The 17336-nt window shown below is 42.8% G+C and overlaps 1 protein-coding gene across 1 annotated transcript in view; it reads left to right on the plus strand.

The window, feature by feature from the left end:
- chd7 (chromodomain helicase DNA binding protein 7) overlaps positions 1 to 17336 on the plus strand; it is a gene marked incomplete at its 3' end in the record, with an annotated part of 62670 nt that overhangs the window by 9122 nt on the left and 36212 nt on the right. Inside the window, exons 2-4 of the mRNA XM_029524631.1 lie at positions 5793 to 7386; positions 8125 to 8441; positions 14245 to 14687. Coding sequence (XP_029380491.1) covers positions 5913 to 7386; positions 8125 to 8441; positions 14245 to 14687 — 2234 coding nt within the window. The remainder of the gene's footprint in view (positions 1 to 5792; positions 7387 to 8124; positions 8442 to 14244; positions 14688 to 17336) is intronic.

The raw sequence follows: 17336 nt of genomic DNA on the forward strand, positions 1-17336 counted from the left end.
TTTCTTTTTAAAAGAAGGCTCATCTCACTCTACAGTGAATGACTGTAATGCCACTGGTTGGTAGAACAGCCATGTAGTCGCACTAACTTGGCAGCAATACGCTGTGGTTTTGGCTTAGCTGAACAGATAGACGCGATAATTGTGGCTTGACAGAGCTGCACAGTCACTGTGTATTCCTAAACCAAGCTGGCAATCACCACAAATTTTTTAAATCAACTAAACCCATGCATGTAGGGCCACTATGACAGTTTCAGGTGAGGGTGAAGTCTAGTTCTTTTTTTTAGTTATTTTTTTTTAATTTGGGGACAGTTTCTTGAAGGATCAAAAGAAAGCCTTTTTCCACCTGTCTTGAAACTCAGTCACTTATTCTCAGGGATTACCAGCACACCACTTGTTGTAAGGGAGCGGGTTCCCAACAGCTGCATCACAACACTTTCATTTCACAGTGTACTATCACTATCTGAATTAAATTAGTTAGAATGATAGTAATTAGTTATTTTTCTAACATTAGTGCTTATCACTGAATATATTTTTTGTGCTGGTCACACAACAGTTCGAAGTGGTCATGTTGTGTAACAGGATAATGTGAAAGGAGTGTACCCAAAAAAAACGTTTTGACTTTGGTTTATTTCCCCCAAAGTTTTTCCCCCCAAATCTCATATTTGTAGATAAATGTACTTTTGTAGGGATATTCGTTAATGGGAAATTATACAAATCATTTCATTACTGCTTTTTTTGTCACTTAATTTTAACTGACTCATCTCCCCTGATGCTCGGTTGAGCATATACAAGCTACCACCACTAAACACTGATAATATCAGTGTGCTAACCCTGAACACAAATTCTTAGTTAAGTCACCATTGCTTTCCTTTCTGACAGTGATTAGTTCATATAAAGGCTTTTAGCACAGGAGCTTGAATCTTGTTCTGCTGATGGTAAAACAAACACACTTGAACCGATACATTTTTGAGTCCATGCTGAGGGTAACAGGAAAGTAGCTCAGTAGTCATGTTCTGTTGTATGGTGGCAACTCAAAATTTATTTTCCCATTTGATCATCAATACTGTTTTTCCATTGGATGTCATAAAGATAAAACTAAAACCATAAGTTCTCCAATCCCATGCTAATGTATTCAAATTGTCTGTCCAATGAAAAGTCAAAAAGGTGCCATCCAAATTCAGCTGGATTTCACCCAATCAAAGCAATAAATATTGTTTCTAAAGTGGGCTGGCAAAATGCTGACCAATGGTAACGTATGTACTGTACGTCAAAACTAATTTGTATAGTGTGAGCGATTAGTTACAGATAGTAATGACTAAAAATTAGTCATCAAATCATTAGTTACCACTGGGAGAAATGAGCCAAAGTCCAGTGTGAAGACAAGTCAGATGCTCACATGTGACACAGGAGTCTGATGCACTTGGAGAAAGTAATGAATGAGAGCTGAACGCTTAATGGAAATATCATTTGAATTGCAAACTATAAACGTCCAAATCACAGGAGAGTTGACTTTTTTTTTCCCTTTTTGAAATGTATCACAATACACCATTATTACAGGAATGCCCTGGCCTATAAATCGTATTCTCCAGATTTAAACCAGACTTTTTCTGGCAAAAAATACCATTCCAACTAAAATGACATTTCACATTTGCTATATCCGCTAAATTAACCACCATAAGAACCTCTTTTACAAATGGTACACTCCTATTAATAAAGAAGTTCATGCATGTAAAGTTAGCAGAAGCCATAATGTAAAATGCAAATGTATTTTAAGGTAGACCTTTATTTTTCCATGGGACTTTGCACAGTACTAAGGTAAAACTTAAGGCAGACATTTATGGTTACTCTGGGTTGTTAGGATGGATATAGCCAATCTCTTCTGGACTCCTCACCCTGTTAAGGTTACGGCATGGGGAGGAGAAGGGTGTGGCTGGGTAGATGCCTCATCCTTTGAGATTTAACATCTAAATCGCCACATTGACCGTTCACCTAATTCTTCTTGTGCAGTAAGAGCTGGGCCTCAATGCCAAATTGTGCATGTGCTTGCATGTGTGTGTTTGCTGTGAGATGGATGAATGCTCAACCTGGGGCTGAAGAGGAAGAGGCAAGAATCCCTGTCTGTTCCATGACTGGGGAAGAATGAATCTTTGCCTTCCTGCTTTTAACTAGAACTGGAATCTGATGAACACACCATGTGCACTAAACACACAGTAAAGAAAAATACTTATTACAGCTGTATAGTCTATATTGTAGGATTCAATGTCATATTGTGTGTCTGGCAGGCTGACAGGAAACCAGCTGCCTTTGTAGTAGCTTGCAGCAATGGCTGTGAAATTAAACTTGATTATGCTCACCTTCTACACACATACACACACTTCCTGTAGTGATTGAAATGCACAGGAAGTGATGTAATGGAATACCATAGCTACTCCTTACAGTACTATGGATGTAGTTGGCTAAAGCAGGGTTCAGATCCATTTTATTTTAACACACACACACATATATATATATATTTCCTCCTCCAATTTCGTTGAAGTAGAAGGGTAAGAGTCTAGTCTGGTCATTTTGCTGAACTCTTGTATGGAAATGCACCTATTTTCTTTTATCCATTTCAAACAGCACAAGCTATTCTAGTTTAATGGGCTGCCTTTGTATTTTTTTCTTTGCTAATGCATGTAGCATCTGTCTTAGCTATTTACACTAGAAGAAAGGATGCGCTTAGCAGAAGGCCAAAATGAAGGCTATTTAACAGTTGTGCTGTCCTGTGTCATACTTAAGCTGACTGTTGCACTGTTACTGAATAAGAAAATGGCCATTACACACTGTGTACAATTGGAGTAACTAGAGGGACTGGAAGGTACAACCTTTGTTACTGGCTGGGCAACAGCCAGTACCATGGTCTTAAAATGTCTGCTGATAGTCAGGGGCTCACAGCACCATTGGTCAGCAAAATGCCACACCAAATCTTTAACATTTATTCCACTTAAAGAATATTGGCTGTTTTACAATTACAGCAGAATTTGTTGCAAGTTGATGTACACTGTTGCCACATGCAGTACAGAAAGAGGGAGAAGAAGTGAGCTGGTAGTCACTGGTGAACTGGAAAGGTTCTTTGCAACTTGTCTGTGGCTTGATTCTGAGTCAGAGCCCTGGTATGGCATGATCTTTTATAGTATGTTATTGATGTCAGAGCTTGAGCCCGCTAATTTATCCTCAAGCACAGACAGTATGTATCTGACTGAAACACAGTTGTGCTGGCCAGGTAAGTTTGAAATTGTTTGTTGCCCAAGTTGTCATGTTACATCAGTGTTCATCAGAGCCGGAACTGCTCAAGTACCCAAGTCTGCTACAGTCACTTGACCTGAAAAAATGTCAAAATCTAGATGATGGAAAATTGGTGGGATTTTCAGACCAGTTGATAATTGGTATGCACTTATTCATTGCATTCATTGTACATAATGGTTGGTCAAGTGCCTGGGGTTCCCCTTTTGACCATGCCCTGTACTCAATCAGTGTCTTTTCCGTCACTGTTTACTACATGCAGTATAGCTAAATTACTAAATTTTTGTGGGGAAAACCTTGGTGTGTACTGTCGTTTGAGTCACACCTCAACTCTGGTCAGTGACCAGCAAAGAGGCACAGTTTGCTAGCCAGGGAATGACAGACAAAATGAGAGACTGTCGAGTTTGTACCTTTTGCTTCTTCTTTCAGGATTTGGAAATGGTTTGAAAGCTGTTCAACATGTGGTCTTAATGGCCCACATTTCAGTCCCTATTTCATTCTCCTCTTCCATTGTCTTAACAACAGTATATGTGAGCATAGAAAAGCAGATTAAATCAAACCGATAAACTGACCAATGCAATGCTGAAGTTCCACAACAGTTTTCAACTACGTCTTCAATTCTTCTCTAATTTTACATACTGTTTTTTGTTGGCTCTAAAAATTTAACCTATGTATATGCATGTATAAATGTATATACATGTACATACATCTGTGTGTGTGTGTGTCATGCACTTTTTTTTCTTTTTTATTGGTTTGTGTTTGTTCTTATACACTAGTGTAGGATATCCTTCTGGTACTGAATACAAAGCATCAGCAACTGTAAGTTATTTCATTCTTCTAATGTTAATTTAATTTATTAGTAGACTTAATTGGCTCATCTTTACTGCTCTCAAACAGCTTTCACATGCAGTTGTTCTGTGCAGCCACCTTTGTTTTAGGGTGGCAAAGAATTGGTTTCCTGCTAACGCTACGCTTAGCTACATATTACACGGAAATGTCCTACCAGTAAAAAGACATTTAATTTTGAGATGTGGCACAAATGATGGAAGTGTTTTCTGCTCCTAGATACAAATTTTAAATGACACTAAGATTAAATGACACATTTTGTTTGAAATGGTCCTGGATCAGGACTCAGTGCTGACTGAGCACTGAGGACTGTTTTCTGTGGTTCATTTGACAACTCTGTGATAGACAAGTGAACTGTCCAGGATGGTACCCTTCCTGCTAATGCACAGTAGTGTAGGCCTAAGCAGGACGTGCAGTCAAACACAGCTGTTAGCCTGCTGCCTTTAGACTTAAGGCTTCTACTTTTCCTTAAGAAACATACCATGACTTACTTTATTTTAGTGGCAGATTGAAGAAATTACAATAGTGCATTTTACTTAGCTGTTATGTGATGCTATTTGTTTTTTTGTTTTTTTTGAGTCAAAATAAATGATTCATTTTAGTGTATAATGAAGCAATATTGACCTGATTCTTGCTGGTCTGAAAAAATAAGTCAAGTGGAATGAGGAGGCAAAATGAAATTAGGTGAAGTGAAGGGGTAGGGGAAGTGTGTTGCATTGACGCAACAAGCAGACCGGGGCCCTCCCCTCTCACTGGGTTGGGTTGGTTGGTCACCTTGACTCTCACTTGTACATTACTACAATTGGTCCTTCATGACCAAACTTACCTTTTTACAAAGAATAAATGTGTTTTCTTGAACACAGGCCCTTCAGGCCCTTCATCCATGTGCCAGGCCTGACAAACTGGTGAGTCCCTCGACTAAATGTCTTGCTATCTTAGTAGCAAACCACTGACTGACTGGTTTGTGGAAATCTCTCTAGTCTGTTGGCTGGCTGACTGGATTGCAGCTGCTGCTGTTCAAACAGAGTTGCATCTGCTGGGCCCTTTGTTCTAACACACACACACACACACACATTCAATGACTTGAAGTGTGTGTTGAAAAAGAAAGAAGCTCTTTTGTTCAGTTGTAAAATAGAGGTGGGGGAGGGTTTAAAATCGGCTAAAATTAAGTGTGTTCTGGGGTGTCTCAAAGTGGAGAGTTCTTTTTTTTTTCTTCCAATTACATTTTATTTGTAGATGTGTTGCAACTAATTAACTTGCTAAACATGCAAGTTAATCAGTTGCACCTTTACCTAAAAGCAATTAAGACTGCTTAAATGTTCAAACAAAGGAATATGTATGTATGTTTACCATCTAAAGGACAAGTACTAAAGGTAAAATGTAAACTTGTGCTGGCCAGTATTTAGATTTTTATATTTTAACAACTTTCAATATATATTGATTGCTGTTCTAGTTAAAAAGCAGTGTGCCAAGAAATTTTCAAGAAAGACTTGAGCCACATTAAATGTAACTCCACACAATGGGTTAAAATCTTTTTTTTTTTTTTTTTTTTTTGTTAACAATTCAGTTTGCTCAACACTGTGGAGAAACTAATGCTTTATAACAACTGACTTAATAATTAATTCTTTAATAATTCTTTACTCCCTCTCTGTCTCTCTCCCTAGGAACTAATGAGGACCATGGAGTAACAAGGTTCAAATTAGCAGCTAGCTGATTAGCTCCTTACAGCGTAGCACAAGTCCCTCCATCGAGTCCTCTCCATCTGAGGGCCCCCCACCTCAGCCATGGCAGACCCAGGGATGTTGAGTTTATTTGGGGATGATGCAGGGTTGTTCTCCGATGGATTAGATGGTTTAGGCGGCTGCTTCCCTCAGCAGCCTGCCCCTGGCCAGTCTAACCCTCTAACCCAGCAGACTAATCCCCCTCTGAACCATGAGCATCAGGGAAACAGGGGTTACCACCAGGGGTTGATCCATGGTGCTGGGGCTGGCCCAGGGCAGCCTAAAATGGGGCAAATGTACGACCACAGCCCCTACACAGGCTACGAGCAGCCTGGAGCTCCTGGAGGACGGATGATGGCCCAGAATGGTCCCACCCAGGGACCCCCAAATGTCAATCCGGCCATGAATGGCATGGCTTCCCACTACCATAATAATCCAGCTAACTCTAGCAACCCCTGTCATGGGTATCCAGGTGATGCTGGGGGAGGAGGTGGTGGAGGTGGAGTTTGGGGGCAGCAGCAGCAGAGCAGGTCAGCTTATCAGCAGCCTCAGACACAACCAGGGGGAGCCCCCAATCAGATCGGAGGCTATCAGATCTCTCAAGGCAACTATGGTGGGATGCAAGGCCCACCTACACCCAACGCAGCTCGCATGAACCAACACTACGCTCCACAGAGCATGCCCCCCCCTCCTGCTCAGGAACCATCTCACTACCTGGGACATGTTGGAATTGGGGGGGCACAGATGAGACACCCCCAGCCCCAGCCACAAACACAAGGCTATCCCAACATGGGTCACACACCCCGATACCCACACTCCCCATCCCGACAGCCCCCACACACCCACCAGCACCAACAGGGCTTGGGGGGGTTTGGAGGAGGCCAGTACCCTGGCTATCAGGCCCAGTATGGTGCTATTGGAGCCGGGATGGCCCAGAGTGCAAATACTAACATTAGTGCTAACACCAGCCAGGCAATGGGACCAGGGCAGCTTGGGCAGAGGTTTAACCAGGGATCAGGCCCAGCAGCTGGGCAGCAGGGACAGCGATATCCCTCTGCACCACCACACCAACCACAGCCCCTTCAAACCCATTCTGCCCCTATGCAGCAGCAGGCAGGACAGCAGGGCCAGCCTATGCACCCCCTTAATCACACCCAGCACCCCCAGAATGTTCCCCAGTCTCAAAATCAACCCCAACCTCACCTTACCCCTTCAGCTCAGGGATCTTACCCCTCCCCCTCATCCATGTCCCCCATGCGGGTTTTGGGAACCCCAACCCCTCCTCCCCAACAGGGCAGACCCCCAAGCGCTGGATTAGCTGGGCCCTCAGAGGTTGCAGGTTATACAGCCCTGCAGTCTCCACCCACTGCTATGGCCCATCCACAGAGAACTCCCCAAACTCCTCTATCATCTCCTTTACCCCAACACCAGCAGCCCCACAACATGACATCCAGTGCAGGTCAGATGTATCCTGGTATGGGGTCACAGCGTGGACCACAAATAGGTCCTAACAGGCCTCAGCTCCAGCAACAGCAAGGTAAGAACCAGACAGTTCGTTATGTCCGGTGCTTCATAAAAAAATGTAATTAACAGAAAGTGAAAGTTAGGTCAACTGAAATACAATATTTGCCATTGTCATAGTGCATGTGTTCTGTAAATATAAAATGGAACTGCAGGTTTATTTCCGGTGGGTTAGAAAGATGGTTAATGGACTACCTGTTTAAAGATGACAAAAGTATAAAGGCCATTATGTTGAATGTCCATTTTTCCTCAAACACACAGTAATTACATAGTTCCTAAATATACGCTCAATAGTTGAGCTATTTTATGGGATTTCCTCTAAAGTACAGATGGTGCTCACAACTGGAATCCATTTTCAAATCAAATCAGATTTATTTGTATAGCGCCAAATCATAACAAAGTTACATCAAGGCACTTTACATATAACATATGTAATATTTTGTGTAGGGTGCAACAAGATAACGATTGGTACTTGGACTTTTGATTAATAAGTGAATTCAATAGTGTTACACATCCTGATTTGACCTGGTGTTTATAGCTGTAATTCTCCTTTTTTTCCCCCTCATACTGACAATTCAGAAATGTTTTAGATGATTTTAAGTTGCTCTTTTATCATTCCTAATTCCAAATTTGGTTCAGATATCTCTAGTTTTAGTTATACTTGTTAGAAAGTTACAGTTTGAATTGTGCCAAGGAAAGGAATTAAAGGGATTATCACTGATAGCATTAATGTTATGTCTCTCTCCCCTCCCAGGACCTCATGAAGCTCCAGTAGGCCAGGGGGGGGACCAACGTTTGCACCAGGCACAACAGCAGGGCCCTCGCAGTGGGCAGCCCCTGCAGTCTACTCCCATGGGCTTCCAGTGTCCACCTGTCAGTCAGCATGGAGCACCGGCATCAAACCAGGGTTTAGTGCCGCCCACCCAGAGCGTTCCTACACAGCAGACACACCTGCCCCCCCACCACCTGCAGAGCACACCCCCCCAATCCAACCCATGGGCACATACACCTCCTGCCTCCCACCCACTCTCCTCTCCCCCTCTAACTCCACAGAAAGTGCCTCACATACAGGTGAGTCTCCGTAAAACTAGCGCTTTGATGTGGTAGAAACACTGTGTGTGACAGAGATCAAAACTGTGTGCATTTGTTTTCATGTGTGGGTGTATTCATTTGAATGTTTATTTTTTATGTGGGTGGGGGAATGTGTGTGTTTAGAGCGTAAGGGAAGTGTGTGTGTGTGTGTGTACTTGACATTTCAAAACACACTGGTGCATTGGGGTTTAGTGTGACTGTTCATATCAATGCTTTTTTGTCTCTTGTGCTGTCGGCCTTTTGTGGTTGTGGTTGGTTTCCGTGTGTGCAGGGGGAATGGATTTTTGCAGCTGTTTGTTTCCTGTGAGCTGCATATCCTGAGACACGTGTGCAATATATACGCGCACGCACACACACACGCACACAGGCGCCACCAACATAATCTCTCCTTGCTCTTTCTCCCACATCTCCCCCTCCTCTGCAGAGGAAACCTCCCTTCCTGTCTCTCCTTTCTCCCTGTCTCTTCTCTTTCCGCCCTCTCTGCCTGTCTCTCTCTTTGCCTTATCCATTTCAGGGGTCTCATCTCTTCTTTAATGTTTTGTAGCCGGATGTCCAGAGAGTCAGACAGTTGTTAGCCGGATGTCAAGAGAGACAGTTTGGAAAAGGAGACGGGGGGGCTTGAGGGTGATTAAAAGATTGGGGAGGGGAGATGGCTAAGAGGAATTAAGTGGGGAAAACCAGCAAAGATCTCAAGAGAGGGAGTATAGGGTCTCAAGCAAAGGAGATGAGTAGGGGGAGGCTAGTGGGAAGGGGTTAGCAGTTCCCAATGACAACTTCCATGTTTGTGTGTGTTTGAGTGTGCACCATCACCACTGCCTGCATCACGTGCCCTTGGCTTCCATTAGCTTGTTTTGTTGCTCAAAGCCCCCTTTCTCTACTGACCCATTCATGCACAATAGTAGCCCTGTGGCCACACACACACACACACACACACACACACAGAGAGAGAGAGAGAGAGAGAGCTCGTCCCCCCCACCTTTTTTTTTTTCCTTTCCCTATAGTTCTGATCCTCACTGCTCCCTTCTGCTCACTGAGCGCTCCCCCAGCCCACCTCCAAGCATGCGTTGCAGTGATTCTAAGTTGACACTTCAGCCGTCACACCTAATTTATCCAGTACTCTTGACCTAGATGCCAGGTTGACTGGTGAGCCCTGGTCTTGGGCAGGGCAGGGAGTGTGCACTACCCTTCTTTTGCTGCAGGCCTGGCAGCCCCTGTCAGTACCCACACATGCGGACACACACACTGGTTGACATTGTGGCTTGGGAAATTGTGGTCTGGAATTGGACGCCTGGAGAACTAGGAGAGCCTATCTGGAGTACTTAGACTTGTGTGTGTCTGCTGGCCACACAAGAGGGCTTCATGATGCACTTGTTAGAAAGAGCCACACACACCCCAAGCTAGCCAGTCAGTCATGATGACTGTATGTCTGGTACTCTAAGCTCCATCTGTTCACTAAGCATGGTTATTACACATGCACGCACGCACGCACGCTCGCACGCACGACTGCCTTCGTCAGCAGCTCAAGGTCACAACTCTGGCAGTGTGCTGTGCTGTGACCTTTATTCTACATCTCACACACACTGCGTTGCGTGCAGCGCTATAGCTGACATATAACATGCCTGGCTTGCCCCTCCCCCACACATGCACACTGTCAGAACTGCCCTACAATCCATCTCACCAAGGATCTGCAGCATTGAAGACATGCATGCAGTGTTGTCTCTTGCTTGTATGCATGGATTTCAACATATTAAAATGTGACAGTATTCAGAAGTACGTACAACTCAGAAGTCATTTGTGTGTAGTGAAATGAACATATCTGACATAAATGTCCATCAGTATACTTGGCTTATCAGGATAACTTGTTTTTCTCCTTTTTTAGTCAAGTTAAAACCAGTTGATTTGAGTTAATTAACTCAGATAGACAGGACTGCTGTCGAGATTGAAACCTAATAGTGGCAAATTACACAATCATCATGTGAGGACAGAATATATGAACATGAGTGTATTGACATCACTTAGCTGGTCCTCAATCAGCAGATTCAACTGGATTTTGATGTTTCTCATGCAAATGTTTCTGTAAGTCCCCATAGACTCAGATGTAAAAATGTCAAAATTTACAGCAGAAATAAATCTCTTTGGTACAAATAACCAAAAAATAAATAAATTTCTCTATTGCTATTTTTTTTTTCCCTTCATGAGAACTATGCGGGCCGTCAATATTTCACAAATTACAATTTACTCTTATCACATTTTTCACAACTTGGTTGATAATTGGGGGCTAGGTTAGTGGGTCTCACCTTCATATATGCAAATATCTCTATCTCTTTACATGTATGAATGATAACTAAGATTACAAAATATACATTATGATCATAATACGAACAAATTAAATGGAGAATGTAAGCCTTAGCTGCTGCCTGGTTGATCTTAGACAGTTATTTGCTGTTGAACTCAAAGGGTTAACTATATTCCCTACTAAATTTCCAAATGTGTAGAAGGAAATGGTGAACCATTAACATAATAGATTAAATCCTTGTGCTAATTTCAGCAATTGAATTTTAAAACTTAAGAAGATGAGAAACAGATTCTTAACAGGATTTCAAACACAAGTCTCGCACCAGTATACAGTGCATCCGGAAAGTATTCATACTACTTCACTTTTTTCCACATTTAATGTTACAGCCTTATTCAAAAATTGATTAAATTAATTTTTTCTCTCAAATATTCTGCACAAAATACCCCATAATGACAAAGTGAAAAAACCTTTTTTCGAAGATTTTGCAAATTTTTTTTTTAAATAAGACACTCAAATGTTGCATATACATAAGTATTCACACCCTTTACTCAATACTTGGTCGAAGCCCCTTTTGCCGCAATTACGGCCTCCACTCTTCTTGTGTATGACGCAACAAGCTTGGCACACCTGGATTTGGGGAGTTTCTCCCATTCTTCCTTGCACATCCTCTCCAGCTCAGTGAGGTTGGATGGGCAGCATCAGTGCACAGCTACTTTCAGGTCTTTCCAAAGATGTTCAATCGGGCTCAAGTCTGGGCTCTGGCTGGGCCACACCACATTCAGAGCCTTGTCCTGAAGCCACTCCTTTGTCTTCTTGGCCGTGTGCTTAGTGTCATTGTCGTGCTGGAAGATGAAGCGTCGCCCCAGTCTAAGGTCTCGAGCGCTCTGGAGCAGGTTTTCATCAAGGATGTCGATATACTTAACTGCATTCATTTTTCCCTCGATCCTGACAAGTCTCAGAGTTCCTGCCGCTGAAAAACATTCCCACAGTATGATGCTGCCCCCACCATGCTTCACTGTAGGGATGGTATTCAGGCCAGAGTTTGATCTTTGTTTCATCAGACCAGAGAATTTTGTTTCTCCTGGTCTGTGAGTCCTTCAGGTGCCTTCTAGCAAAGTCCAAGCGGGCTGTCATGTGCTTTTTACTGAGGAGTGGCTTCTGTCTGGCCACTCTACCATAAATGCCTGACTGGTGGAGGGCTGCAGAGATGGTGGTCTTGGCAGAAGAGGACAGACACTGGAGCTCTGTTAGTGACCATCGGGTTCTTGGTCACCTCCCTGACCAAGGCCCTTCTCCCCTGCTTGCTCATTTTGGCTGGGGAGAAAAAGGAACTTGATCCATTTTGGAATAAGGCTGTAACATAACAAAATGTGGAAAAAGTGAAGTGGTATGAATACTTTCCGGATGCACTGTAACTAGGAAGTTACTCTGGAGGCCAGAGATGAACAGATCCAGACTCGCTGGACTTTTGGATCAGCATGCTTAACCATAGTATACCGTTTAGAGTGATGATGGGAAGCTGTCAATCAAGGATGGAATGGATGGATAGACAAAGGCAGGAGAAAGGCTGAAGAAACAGCATTTGTTTTCACTTCATTGTTGAGCATTCTTAAGGAGTTGTACTAGAGGTTTAACTCCCTACTCCATCCCCCACATCACAATGTTCCATTGCTGATGGAGAACTTAATTTAAATGAATACAAGTGAAAACGCCAGCATGATAGTCATCACTATCAGAACACCAAACTTGATGGCACATACACAGACTCCTGTGTATGTGTGTGTTTGTGTAAACACTTTGTGTGTCTCCATTGTCATTCATATGATTGATTATCTGGGAAACTTGGCAGAAGAGGACAGATTTATTGCTGGGCAACACCCCCCCAGGTACGCTCTGTGTGTGTTGGCACATTAGCATCTAGCAACTAGTCTTCAGTAGAAATGGATTTTAAGTTACTCTTTACTCCTTCAACACAACCAGGCTCTCTCTTTCTGTGCGCGCACCGTGTCCATGCACAGAGGGGAGTTGCTGCTGTAGCATTTTACTCTAAACTTGCTGATGCTCACACACACCTCATTGACACACTTACACACACAGAAGTGCACACGCTCTCAAAGGCATAGTCTCTCATATGATACACACACTCTCACACTCCCTGGTTGTGCCTCTTTGAAGTATGGAGATAATTTATTCGTGTCATGATGCCTGATTTCCCATCTGCTACTGGGACCCTGAGCAGCTGGAGAGAGAGGAAGCGGGAGGGAGGGAGGGAGGGATAGAAGAGAGGAGAGGCAGCTGGAGAGGCTCCCAACAGCTGGTAACCAGTTTCCTGTCACAGAAAGCTTACTTGGGAGCAATGAGGAGGTGGAGGCAGAAGGAGAGAAGATTTAGTCTACATGAGAGCAAGGGAGGAGGAAAAATGAGGTGTCAGCCAGTTTGTTTACTGAGGTTAGCCCTGCTGGAGGAGGAGGTAGTAGCACTGAGGAAACCGTAGCAACAGGGAGTCCTGAGGGGAGGAAGGAGGTGGCAACTATGTGCATGGATGGATGGACCCCCACTCCCCCACCGGCTCTTGTCCGCCATTACTGACACATTCAACCTCCACCCTGCAGGAAATACAGCAGCATTGACTGACAGGTTGGCAGAGCTGACCTAGTGTAAAAAGCAGAAGCAGATGTGCTTCATGGCACATGTGCTCAGGCAAATCCACATTTAAAGTGATTCAGTTTGGACCCCAGATGATCAACTAATGTATCAGTCAATAGAATCTTGATTATTGATCAGCAATTCACTTTTTGGAGGAAATAAAATTAAGCTTTCTGTTTTTGAAATGTAATTTTCAGTTAAGCTCTTGGTCTTCTTGTAGGCTGAATATCTTTGACTTTTACGGTAATCGTAGATATTCCTGACTCTTTATACCATGAACAATGAATTCCTTCCACCTGGCAGTCACACTACTTGCCCTTACTGAGTTTGCGGGGGTGGGGCAAGAGGCCATTAAAGATCGTCGCCTCCTTTGTTTCATAGATTTTTAATTGTCATGGTTTGTTATTGTCTGGCCATTGATAAGTCTTTGTCAACTCTTAATAATGATTTTAACTTTCCAGGTGTGAGTTACTATTTTATGTGTCCTCTGATCATCCTCTGAAACCTAAATATATTGACTTCATTTTGAAAGAAAATGTAGCAGATAAAACCATGTCTTGAAATTTCAGATTAATGCTACATTTCAGTTGATTAGTCAGTTGATTAATATTTTGAGAACTGGCCTACCTAGGGATGAGGTATGTTTTCCTGGAATACTTCTGAGTAACATCTGATCTTGCACACTTTGATGTGATCTCTGTAAACACATTTTTTTATGCTGGGCTGTTTTGGTTTTGTTATTTTGATATTTTGGCTTCAATATGTCTAAATGTTCTTGATCATGATTCAAAGTTGCATCATAACTCAAGTTGATGGATGTATATCTCTTACTCTCTCCAGCTTTCCCCTACTGACTTGTCCGGCGATGTCTCGATGAAGGTTCCTGAAAGACCAGCTGTTGGTGCTGGTGTGCCCAGCCAGCCCGTTGGCACAGAACAGCTCAGCAACCAGGAGACTAAACCAAAAAAGAAGAAGAAGAAGAAAGCAAAAGTAGTGGATGGAGTGGAAGAAGAGGGAGGAAAGAAAGCAGCTGAGGAAGATTTAAAATCAGAATTCCCCAGAGCAGCAAGTGATGCGGGTGAACAGGTTGCTGGCACAGGGATGGTAGAGGGAAGTTCACCATCAATGGAGGAGAAGAAAAAGCGAAAAAAGAAACCAAAGGAGAAGGCAGAGGGCAAGCAGCCCAAAGAGCCCAAGACCCCGAAGATGCCTAAAGTGGGCAAGACCCCCAAAGAGCCGAAGGAGAAAAAAGCCAAGACCACCAAGACCCCCAAAAAAACTGGGTAGGGTGTGTGTGTGTGTGTGTGTGTGTGTTAGCATTAGCGTTAGCGCAATAAAAACTTCCTTGCCTGGTAGTACAAGTTTTGGCTTTTTACCCTTTGTCTCCCTACTAGTCTAAATAACACACTTGGCCCCTTTAAACCACAAAGTGGAACTGTCTTGTTTTCAGTTCCCCATATTCTATATACACAGAAATGGAAATTATTGAGGAACGGGAATTTGATAGGTCAGATGAATTCCAGGAAATGGGTTTTAAGACCTGAAATATATTTGGAAAAGTTGTCTGTATTTTACCAACAAGTGTGACCAGGGTCTGAAATTAATACTTGCTACAGGCCAAAGGCAAGCATTTATAGCATTTGGCAAGTTATTCTCACTCGACTACCTCGCACACGGCAAGGACACTTTTGTACCAAAATAATCGTGTAGTAATATATTTTTTTTTTTTTTGTACCTTTTCGGTTTGGAGGAACAGCCTCTTTCTCCTGCTCCTCCTCTGTCTGTCTGTTGCAACTTAGCGATGACAAATATACTACCGGTAGCACGAAGCGCTGTCACAGACTAATTAAGAAATATGTTTTGATATTTGCCTCACAGATATGACTGTGAAGGAAAGCAGGCCAGACTTCATGGAAAGAGGGAGGAGTCTGATGGGGTCTAAGTTTTTAAAATAAATAAAAGCACTTGAATTTCGCAGTGGGATTGCAAGAATTGTGCATATTTTTATCCTACAAATTAAGTACCCTTAAAGCAGGACTTTCCCAAAGGGAATTAGTGATGCTGTACTGTAATCAGTGTTAATGCCAAACCAACTGCCTGGACCACTGTTTGAGTCCAAACTGTCTACCAAAGAGCATTCTCCTCTCCCAGCTAAGGCTAATACAAGCCTAACCCTCTCCTTTCTTTTCCAAAAGTAAACTCAGCTTGTCTGCTGTTGAGCTCCATAGATCACGTTAACTACACGAACTCCACAGAAATGTTACACTGGACCACTGGCTGAAACGTAAGCCGAATCCATTGTACAGGGAACCTTGTTCAAACAAAATAACACTGAATCCCTATACAACTATTTCCACTGCTAATAACACTGTTAAATATATGGTCCTGCGAACAGATGACAACAAAACAAGTTCACAAGACATCAGAATTAGCGAGGTCAACAGAAACTGTGGCAGTAACTCTGCATATCGGTGTATATTGTTAAAAACGATGCAAAAGTGCTGAGTATGTCGTGATCAGTTATTTTCCATATAGAATATTCTATGGAGGTGTTATCTAGTATGATGAACTGATTCTATAGTTTTGTAAAGAGTTAATTTGAAATGGAGAAGACAAGATGCTGTTCGAATATAGAGTACAAGGATGCCATATAAGACTTTAGTTTTTTGTCCAATGTTATTTTGTTATGTTACAGCCTTATTCCAAAAATGTATTTATATTCCCATACAACTATGTTAATCATCATGTGGGGGTGTGTGAACCTCCTGGGGAGGATATAGACCAGCTAGATCAAGGTTTTAGTTTTTGTCAGTACCCCCCCCTTTTTTTTTTTTTTAGTCTTTTTCACTTCAGTTTCATGGACAACACTTAAGTCATAGTTTTTAGCTTATCTTTTGCTTTCTGCCTTGTATTCAGAGAGGCACTAATTTAAAAAAAAAAAAAAAAAAAAAAGTTTTTCTCCCTTGTCTCCCCTGTCCTCCTCAGTCTCTCCCTTTCCTCTCAGCCCCTTTTATCCCAAGGAAGAGGGAGGGCCAAAGCAGCAAGCAGGGGTCAACACTGCACTGGGGGGTGGGTGGGTGGGTGTGCGCGCATTGGCCTGTGGAAAAAAGTTGGGGGCGGGGAATGTTGTAGACCTGGAGTGAATGTGTGAGGCAGTGAAGGGGGCTGGCCTTTGCTGTTGGTGTGCATGTGTGCATTGGAGGAGGAGTCAGGAGTAATCTTTGTGGCAGAAAATGGCGTCTAATGATAATGAAGGCCATGCTGCTGACCACTCCACAGCCACAAGTGTATGTGTGTTTGTGTCGGCAGAGGAAATGTGGGAGTAGGAGAGGTTTTTGCCCCTCCTCTTTGTGTGTGTGTTGGTAAACCAACTCTTATCTGTTTTCAGACCCTCCTCCATCTTGAGCGGCAGCCTGGAGCACCCAGGTTAATTTAGCATAATAATGGCTGCTGGTCATTCACTGCTACTCTAAAATGGTGGACTGCTGAAATCACCCAAATATCTTCTCTTTTATTCTTTCTCTTCTTCTCCCCTCCCTGCATTCTCACCTCATCATGCTGAACAGCAGTATAACCGTTCATCTTTCTCTCTCCACTGCACCCTCCTCATATTTCCTTTTCCTTCTGTATATCTGATTTAAGGCAAGGATTAAGGTGACAGTTTTTCCCCCTTGCATCTTTGTTTTGTACCAAAGCATATGAGATGCGAGTGCTTTAGAGTGTATTTTGGTGGGGCTCTCTTGAGGCCATGCTTTTCGTTACTCATGGTTCGTTAGGGTGCTACTCTATCTATGGATCTTTGTTGGAGGGCAATGTAATAATTAAATTTAATGAACTAATTCAAATTTGTAGATTAGGATGATTTTATTTTGAAAGAAAATCTGTTTTCCCTTTAACTTGATGTTAACCCATCATGATGCCCATGTTGCTTT

This window comes from Echeneis naucrates, chromosome 17 (assembly GCF_900963305.1).
Source record: "Echeneis naucrates chromosome 17, fEcheNa1.1, whole genome shotgun sequence".
In the NCBI taxonomy this organism is placed as follows: Eukaryota; Metazoa; Chordata; class Actinopteri; order Carangiformes; family Echeneidae; genus Echeneis; species Echeneis naucrates.